The 9395-nt window shown below is 42.2% G+C and overlaps 1 protein-coding gene across 3 annotated transcripts in view; it reads right to left on the reverse strand.

Moving 5' to 3' along the window:
- Positions 1 to 9395, reverse strand: part of LOC108632734 (microtubule-associated protein futsch) — a 17534-nt gene that overhangs the window by 3885 nt on the left and 4254 nt on the right. Inside the window, exons 5-6 of one of the 3 annotated variants that reach the window (XM_018037486.2) lie at positions 9033 to 9166; positions 1617 to 5992 (exon numbers count right to left, since the gene is read on the reverse strand). In XM_018037486.2, coding sequence (XP_017892975.1) covers positions 1617 to 5992; positions 9033 to 9166 — 4510 coding nt within the window. Of the gene's footprint in view, positions 1 to 1616; positions 6179 to 8516; positions 8711 to 9032; positions 9167 to 9395 lie in introns of those variants that run through there. The other 2 variants (XM_018037487.2, XM_018037488.2) reach the window with 2 other exon arrangements.

Consider the following 9395-nt stretch of genomic DNA (forward strand, 5'->3'; position numbering starts at 1 on the left):
TAAAAATAGTCATTAAGAAAGATATAATATTTAAATAAATTCTCAGCGAAGGTATTTGAGGTGAATTTCTGGAATGGAAATGCCCGCTAGCTCTGATGTACACATAGTAGCTGAGTATCAAACGGCGTCTATTTCTGTGCGAGAGTATGATCGCTAGACTCTCTTCCGGGGTCTTTACGAGCCAAAGGAACAGACGGGCCGCGTGTAGACCCGCGCGTTCGTCAAATCCCGATTAATAATCGCATTAATTGTCGATTCGTCTCTGGCACGTGGAACAACGCTGGATACATCCGTTTGGCCCGGTACCGTGAAAACAGAGGCTACACCGACGATCGATCAAGGGACGGACCAGGTCCGATTTAACCGATGATACAATCTCGTTTAACCGGGCGAGGGTATCAAACGGCGAATGGATTTATGATAGCCACGCGGAGTCATAGATGAATGCACTCGCCGGCCAGCCAAGTCTGATGCCAATCCTCGAAAATCGAGCGAAATCCCAAATTCTTTTCTACCTCCTAATTCGCCTCTTCGTCTGGCAATGCATTTCAGCTCGTCGAACTTTTTTTTTTATCCAATTCCACGTTAAACGTTAAATAAAATTAGAAATGTTCAAATGTTTCTTTTATTACGTTTCATATTTCAGAAATGGAAATGCTGTAACTTGTCGATTATTCCTGAGGTAATTTTTTTAAAAAATTCTCATCACTCACCTCTCTTGAGTGACTCCAAGGCCTCGGCAACGAGTTTTTGGTTCAACCCGCAGAGGTTTCCCGTGAGTTTTTCGCACTTCTTGTGACAGGCCATGTCGCAATCTATTTTTTTTAGAACGCAACGGCATTTCATACGAGCTTATCAGAGAGCTTCGATGCACCTCGTCACGGACACCCAATCGGGTCTAAATTTAATCGTCAACTAAGCCGCATTATGAGGCCTAGAATATTATTATGACACGTGGCGATACGGTTTATAAATAAAATCACAAAGTGATTAACAACAACAACAACAATTTATAATTTATAACAGATCCAATGATAAAAGTAGTTTTATAATAAAACGTGTGTTTATCGAAACCGAGCCGGAAGTTACAAATAACTCGATTCCATTTTATTGATAATTTCATTTCCTGTAAACAGACTAGCTGGGGGTGTCGTTGACTCTACGACGACGATCTTATATAAGAAAAGGAAACCTGGCTCTATAACGAGTGACGCCACCGTTGATTTAGTATATAAAATTTCATGCGAAAAGCTGCAGACAATAAACGTACACCAAGTGAGTTAAATTGTAAGCCACAATCAAAACTGTTAGTCTGATTATTATTGAATCATTAAAACGAAACAGACAAACGATTGATAAAAATAAAGTAAATTGATTAATAAAAAGAATGATAAATTTATAAATTAGGGAACAATGTCGATCGTAATTTCTTAACAGCACACAAAATTTTTAGTCTAATTATTATTGAATAATTGCATTAAAACGAAACAGACGAACGATTGATAAAAATAAAGTAAATTGATTAATAAAAAGAATGATAAATTTATAAATTAGGGAACAATGTCGATCATAATTTCCTAACAGCACACAAAATTTTAGATAAATCAGATAAGTACTAGATATCCTCGGTGATCCATCGAATCCAGAATCGTTGCTCCTCGTAGAATTGATCCTCTTGTGTTCAGGATCGTCGTCGAGCTCCGTACACGTAGAACTACTACTTCCTGTGGTCGCAGTGCTCGTGGTACTTCCGGTGCTGTCGCTGCTCACCGAAGGCGTCCTCGAATGATGTTTTTTCCTCTTGATCTTCGCTCGACGGACTTTGGACAGGTCCCTGGGCGTGGCAGTCAACAGAGCCGAAGGAGTAGTATAAAACATCCTGATGAGATCCACCGGACGTTGCACAGGCGCGTTCTTAGGACTGTTCTTAGCACCGGTCTTGTTCTCCACTGGTTTAATCACTTCCTGCGACTTCGAGGAATTCTTCTTGGAATCTTTACTAGCCTTCTTCGAGTCTTTCTTACTGGCTTTCTTAGTCGTCGACGATTTCTTCTTTCTGACAAGCTTCTTCTTCTTCGAGGATTCCGGAGTGTCCTCCGGAGTACAGTTCACGCTGACGTCCTTCGAAGGCACGGGTGTGACGTCCTTCTCAGCGTCGTCGACGTTAGACAAGTCGTTATGATTGTTCCATTTGGATATTCTTGGCTGGACACCGTCCGACCATTCGTTCGTCGGTGTCTTAGGCTCGTCCTCCTCGTCGACTGGTTGCGAATCAGTTTTCGTAGGCGTTGGTTCTTGAACGATATTTATCAGAGGCACGGAGACGTCGAAGACAGGTGTGGACGCTTCGGAAACTGGCAAGCAAGTGTCAGGAGTGCTCTTGGAAGATGTCGTCGACGCCGTTGAATCCTCCCTCTTCACCGGAGCTTTCTTAATAGTAGAATATAATTCTTTATTAGTATCGATCGCTATCGACAGATCCTTCCTCTTCTTCAATCCTTTCTTAGCCGGCTCGGGTTTCGTCGAGACCGCGCCGCGTTTCGACGACTCCTCCTCGATTACGGGGATATTACTGAACTCCGACGGCGGAGTGGCGACGCTTATTTTAGCACCGGTCTCTTTTTTCTTGTCCAGACCGACGACGCCGAGGTCCTCGACCGGCTGACCCGACGGCCCCTCCGAGCTCTTGGAAAACGCGAAACCCTTCGGCCTCGTCACCTGCGGGCTCTCCGGGCCGCGGATCTCGTTCCAAAAATCGATCGACTCGGTGGAAGCGCTCTTCGATATTGTACCACCGTTTAGCAATAATTTCTCACTAGGCATTTTCTCATCCGTTGAACTCGATTGCTTCGATTCTTTAACAGATTTCAAATCTTCTTTTATCACCTTGTCATCATCCTTCTTCTTGTTCTCTTTCGAATCCGTCTTCTGCGCGTCACTCTTTCGAGCTAAGGTCGTCTTAGTCACATGCTCAATCGCGTCATCGGGAGAAGAGGAAGCCACCGAATCGTTCCTCTTCGATCGTTCGCCAGGGGCACCGATCGTCGCGTGGGCGTTCCTCAAGGTCACGGCTTCGTCCACGTTCTTTCCCGGGAACGGCGAACTCGCCACCTCGTCGCGTACGTCGGCTTTCGTCGGCACCGCTGGCAGGCACTCAGTCGGCTCGCGTAACCAACGCTTTGGCGCTTCTACGGCATTATTTTCATCCGTATTAATTTTAGACGCTTTTGGCAACCGCTCCTCCGCCTCGGCTACGCTGGCGCTGCTCGGCCGCGACAACGGGTCAACAATTACAGTCACGTTCCTCTCTTCGATCCTCTTCGCCTCGACGTCTTTACTCGCATCGGGAAACGCGGCGTTCTTCGTCACTGGACCGATTGGCCATTTTTTATCTAAGATCTTTTTGTCTGAACCGACTGCGTTCTTCGAGATGGGAGATCCAGGAGTGTCTACAGTCTTCTTTACTTGTATAGATGTTTCTTTCTTTGATTCAGAGGTAAGAGATTTGGGAGAGTCTGGGCTCTTCTTGATTAAAATTGGTGTTTCTGGTTTTTTGTCCGAAATTGTGGGGGTCTTCGTTAAGGGAGATCCTGGAGATTCTGTGATCTTCTTTTCTGGGACTGAAGTTTCTTTCTTCGATTCAAACTTAAGAGAAGATTTAGGGGAATCTAGACTTTTTTTGTTTAAGACTGGTGTTTCTGGTTTCTTATCTAAAATTGTGGGGGTCTTCGTTAAGGGAGATCCTGGAGATTCTGTGATCTTCTTTTCTGGGACTGAAGTTTCTTTCTTCGATTCAAACTTAAGAGAAGATTTAGGGGAATCTAGACTTTTTTTGTTTAAGACTGGTGTTTCTGGTTTCTTATCTAAAATTGTGGGGGTCTTCGTTAAAGGAGATCCTGGAGGTTCCACGATTTTCTTTTCTGCTACAGAAATGTCTTTCTTTGATTCGATGCTAAGAGGAGATTTAGGAGAGTTTGGACTCTTCTTATTTAAAACTGGAGCTTCTGGTTTCTTATCCAAAATTGTGGGGCTCTTCGTTAAGGGAGAACCTGGAGGTTCTACAACTTTCTTTTCTGCTACAGAAATTTCCTTCTTTGATTCGATGGTAAGAGGAGATTTAGGGGAGTCTAGACTTTTCTTGTTTAAAACTGGTGTTTCTGGTTTCTTATCTAAAATTGTGGGGGTCTTCGTTAAGGGAGATCCTGGAGATTCTATAATTTTCTTTTCTGCTATAAAAGTTTCCTTCTTTGATTCGATGGTAAGAGGAGATTTAGGGGAATCTGGACTCTTCTTGTTTAAAACTGGTGTTTCTGGTTTCTTATCCAAAATTGTGGGGGTCTTCGTTAAGGGAGATCCTGGAGGTTCCACGATTTTCTGTTCTGCTATAGAAGTTTCCTTCTTTGATTCGATGGTAAGAGGAGATTTAGGGTAGTCTGGACTCTTCTTGTTTAAAACTGGTGTTTCTGGTTTCTTATCTAAAATTGTGGGGCTCTTCGATAAGGGAGATCCTGGAGATTCTGTTGTCTTCTTTTCTGGGACTGAAGTTTCTTTCTTCGATTCAAAGTTAAGAGAAGATTTGGGAGAATCTGGACTCATTTTGTTTGAGGCAGTTGCTTCGTTTTTTGATGTTGAAAGATCTGGAATTTTCTTATCAAACACAGAGGGAACCTCATTCTTTACTACAGAAGTATCAGGAAATTTTTGAGAGTCTGGACTCTTCTTGCTTAAACCAGTTGGTTCGCTCGACACAGAAGTGACAGGAACATCTGTAGTCTTCTTCTCTAACACATTAGTAGTCTCATGTTTCGATACAAAAGTACCAGGAGATTTCGTAGAGTCTAAACTCTTCTCATTTGTCACAGAAGAATCCGTAGCCTTCTTGTCTAATACAGTTTTAGCTACAGACTTTGGAGAATCTTTAACTTTGTTCTCAGCAATTTCTGTCTCATCCTTTTTTGGAATGCCCTTACCCTTCTTCAGATTCTTATTTTTTTCAACCTCCGAAGGTGCATCATAAATTTTCTTCTCTTCAGACTTCTGAACAAATTGACTATCAATCTCCAATTTCTTAAGAGGATCGCTCTTCAGAGTATCCGTAGGCGTTTTCACAGTGAAGTGCACACTGTTCCTCGAAGTATCTTTCACATAAGGCTTCTTAACAGGCAGGACAATTTCCGTTTCCGATTCCTCTTCAACTTCGAACCTCCCAGGTCTCATTAATTTCTTCGGAACTGGTATTCTCACGCTCTCCCTGAACTGTTCCACCGGCCCACTGTTCACTAATACAGTAGAAAAATCACCGACGCTATTACTAGCTTCCACCTTGAACAATCTAGGCTGCCTCCGCGCCTCCTCTTCATCATTCTCGCTCGTCTGCACGTCTCCAGACATCTCACTCGACGTTTCACATTCCCTATTATCCCCAGGCGGTGAAGGCTTGTTACTGCTTTTCTTCTTCTTCTTCAGCTTCTTCAACGTCTTCATCTTCTGGGCAGCAGCCTCGTCTTCCTCCTGGGACACTGGCTCTCCGTCGCCGTTTCTGAAAAACCCAGGGACAGTCCTAGGCCCTCCGATAGATCCCTTTTTTATCAAAGTCCCCCTACGCACTTCGTTCTCGATCTCCGCCTGCTCTTCAGCAACCAGAGTGTCCAAGACCTTGGCCTGCACCTGCGCGTAAGCCACTTCCCTCTCGATCTGCTCAGGGTCCAACTGTATATCCGCGGAGGACCTCCTCCTCGTGAATCTTCTCCGGACTTTATTCTTCATCTGCTGCAACTCGTCCTCATCCTCGTCCGTTTCCAAACTCACCTGGTGAAACAGTTGCAGACGTTTCTCCTCTTCTTCGAGTTTCTTATCCTTGATCAGGTACTTCTCCAGTAGTAATTCGCTGACAGACTTCTCATGCTTCTCGTAATGCTCCCGTAAAGCAGGATTGTCCTTCAGTGCCTGGCATCTGATTTTTATCGTAGGTCTGTCGCGGCGCAGGTGATTCCTCTGCTGGCTGGTGTCTTGCGTCGTGTGGATCCTTGGAGTCGATACGTCGATGTCTGCCGTGTCGATCACCCGTCGAGGCCGGCTGACTACCGGCGAAGGTGAGTAACGGCGTAGGGTCGATAGTGGAGACTCGGATATTGTTGATAAATGTGGAGAGTACCGTGACAGAGGCGTGTGAAACGGTCTATGTACAGAATTTTGTCAGACAAAGGATTCTGAATTCGTTGCAGACGCTCCTTACTCAGTGACAGTCAACGCATAGCATTATAGAATTTGTTATTATNAGACTCAATTTAGAGTTTGATAACATTTTTCAAACTTGGATTTTATAGTAGAAATAAAGAAATAAGACTCAATTTAGGGTTTGATAAAATTTTTCAGCTTGGAATTTAAATGGGAATGGTTTAACATTTTATTATATTCATTTTTCTTCATGCAGGGCCAGTCGAAATTACTGGGACTGCAAGACTAGTCAGTTTGATTTTATTATTTAGAGTTTAAGAATATAAATTGATAGGGATGAAGATACTTTTAATTTAGATAAGAACACTTTTGGGTATTTAATTTCGTTTTTAATTTTACTGAGTGAAATGTGTTATAGATATTCTAAGGGTCAGTCGTTGTTTGGCCGGTTGCATAAGCTGTATCTTGTAAGGAATTGTGTGACGCATAACCCGAATCACTCTGGCCTGATAAACTCTCCCCGACTCAATGCCAGAAGCGCGGTTCCTCCTGCGTTTCGATTACGTCGCGGGGTTAGCAACAGGGAAGCCTAGAACAGTTGCCGTACGAATTTGGCTCGGCTACTGACAATGACTGACAATCTACGATTTATGAATCGATTATACGATTGGTAGGATCATTTGTTTATTGGTAGGTAGCTATAGTTGTCGGATGCAAAAAATATTCTATCAAATTTCCTTGTAAATTCCTAATCGTTAAGAAGTAAACTTCTAAAGCATTCGAGGTAGAAAATAATTGTATACGACCTTTTTAGTAAGTGGTAGTAGTATCTACAACTTTTACTTGAAGCATTTTTCGAAATTCCGAGAAAAAAAAATTTTCGATTTTTCCGACATTTTTCCAAGGGGTACCCCTTCAGATTTTGCGAAATTTTCGTTTTTTGTCCATAACTTCTAAACCATTGGAGATACGGGAAAATTGCATCAGACCTTTCTTGTAGAGGACGACGAGATCTACAATTTCCATGTAAAAACTTTTTGCTAGCATCAATATTTAACGAGTTATTGACGAAAAACGAAAAAACAGTTTTTTGCAAATAACTCGTAAACTATTAATGCTAGCGACAAACTTTTATATGGAAATTGTAGATCTCGTCGTCCTCTACAAGAAAGGTTTGATGCAATTTTCCCGTAAGTCCATCGGTTTGGGAGTTATTGACCAAAAACGAAATTTTTTGTCAAAAGTTGGCTGTTTCGACGGTGGAATGGTCGGATTTTGTGAACATCAATAAAATGCCAAATAATCATACGTAACTCGTTAAATACTGAAGTTAGATGAAAAATACATAGAATCTTTCTTGTAGAAGACATCAATGCCTACAACTTCTGTAAAAAGTTGTAATTCCCAAATACAAGAAATATCCTATACAATTTTCTTTCACTTCCATTCGTTATTTCGAATTCCATGTTACGACTTTGAAAATGCAAAACAAATTCCTTCTCATATTTCATTTTCTAGTTTATTTCGCCTAATAAAATGATGGATGCTAACATGGTTTCAACGTAATTGCAAAATGTTAATCCGGTGAAGGTTCGCGTAACGAATTCTGGCATCGTAGCGAGAGTAGCACATCAGTCTAGAGTATTATCACGTGGAAACAAACGGCGTCCAGAACTCGACACGTCTGTCTATTTTTAAATTACCAAAAATCTCCGGCTGGCAATTCGCGCGGTCTGATTTATCCGTAAAGCCGATCAATTAATCGCCACCTCGGATTAACGGCAGCTAACCAACCAACACCGGCTAAGTTTGACGGATCGTGTGTCATATTCGCGGGTTGCCAAAATCCGGCAATAAACCCGTTCTATTCTGAACGTCTCTGTGAGGGCGAGATTTCACGCCCGAGTTAGCACCAAGGGAAAATTTTCCTTTTCGAAGAAAACACACGTAGACTTATTCTTAGCTTGTAATCTCTTTGTTTCACTTTTTGGAACCGTTCCGCGTTAACTGTCCACCGGAGAGAGGAGCTTCTGCAAAGAGAAAGGGAAGAAAGCAAGGGACGAGATTCTCAGAACGCTATTTCTGCGCCGACCGGTTCAAAGCGAATTCAATCTTGCTGCCTTAATTAAAACAAATCATTATTCTAATCTAATATACATCTGGTCCTTTCTAGGCAGAATTTCAAGTTCGGGCCAGAGTAAACAAGGTGGCCAAAAAACACAGTGCTCTAAAAAAAGAATCCGATAGACAGGAGTCGAAATTTAAGAAGCGAGAAGAACAGAAGGTAAGTGAATTTTTATAAGAAGAATTTAAACAAATTGCGTAAGAATTGATCTTACCGTGGCGCGCCAGTCATTAACGAACTGTGGTTGGAAAAAGCTCCCCCATAGTAATAGGGAAGACCGTCACCGTAATAAGGCATCGCGGCTAATTTATCCTTTCACAGGTTTTTTCTTTTCACGTTCGTTGGATTCGTGACACAGAAATTTATTGAAAACACTTTGCAGCACTGTTAGCCGTTCGACGCTCTCGGAGACNAAAAAAACTCGAGCATGCATGAAAGGTAATTATGAGTACACATGCACCGGCTGAATGTCAGTCGGACTTGACGTCGGTGGTAACGATTAACGATTACGGTTTCCAAGCCAAAACGCTCGTCTATTGTTTTACTTCGTGGAATTCTTGAATTATGGAACATTCTTGTACATATCTTGGAAATTCACTTATTTTACGTCACGGCAAATTGATTATATTTTTCTTTCACGTTTTACTGTTTTATAGTAAGAAATATTTGATATCGTCGAGGTGCATCGAAGTACTTATTCGGATTAATCAGATTTGAATTTTTACTTGGCTTACCGTCACATCTGAGACCCTGCTTGAACAGCCCGTATAACATGGAACCGCAGTGGTCGCAAAAGGTCGGCGACATGAATGTGTGCGGCCGGAACCTGTGAGGCACATCTACCTTGAAACGCTCCTTCAAGTACTGCCATTGAACAAGTATCAACAGAATTAGAAATGATTCTGCGTGGGCCTCGGGTGTTGCGTTATTTTCAACAAATAGCGTGATCGCGCGCAGCCACCAGAAATACTATACCGATCTTCTATTAAAATAAATAACAATTCTGCATACCACGCGCAACGTTTAAACAAATAGTTGTACAACGCATAAAACTTTTATAATCGATCAGTCGAATTTTTTAAGAATTCTTTTA

The sequence above is a fragment of the Ceratina calcarata genome, unplaced genomic scaffold (genome assembly GCF_001652005.2).
Source record: "Ceratina calcarata isolate Rehan_Ccalc_2016 unplaced genomic scaffold, ASM165200v1 scaffold170.2, whole genome shotgun sequence".
In the NCBI taxonomy this organism is placed as follows: domain Eukaryota; kingdom Metazoa; phylum Arthropoda; class Insecta; order Hymenoptera; family Apidae; genus Ceratina; species Ceratina calcarata.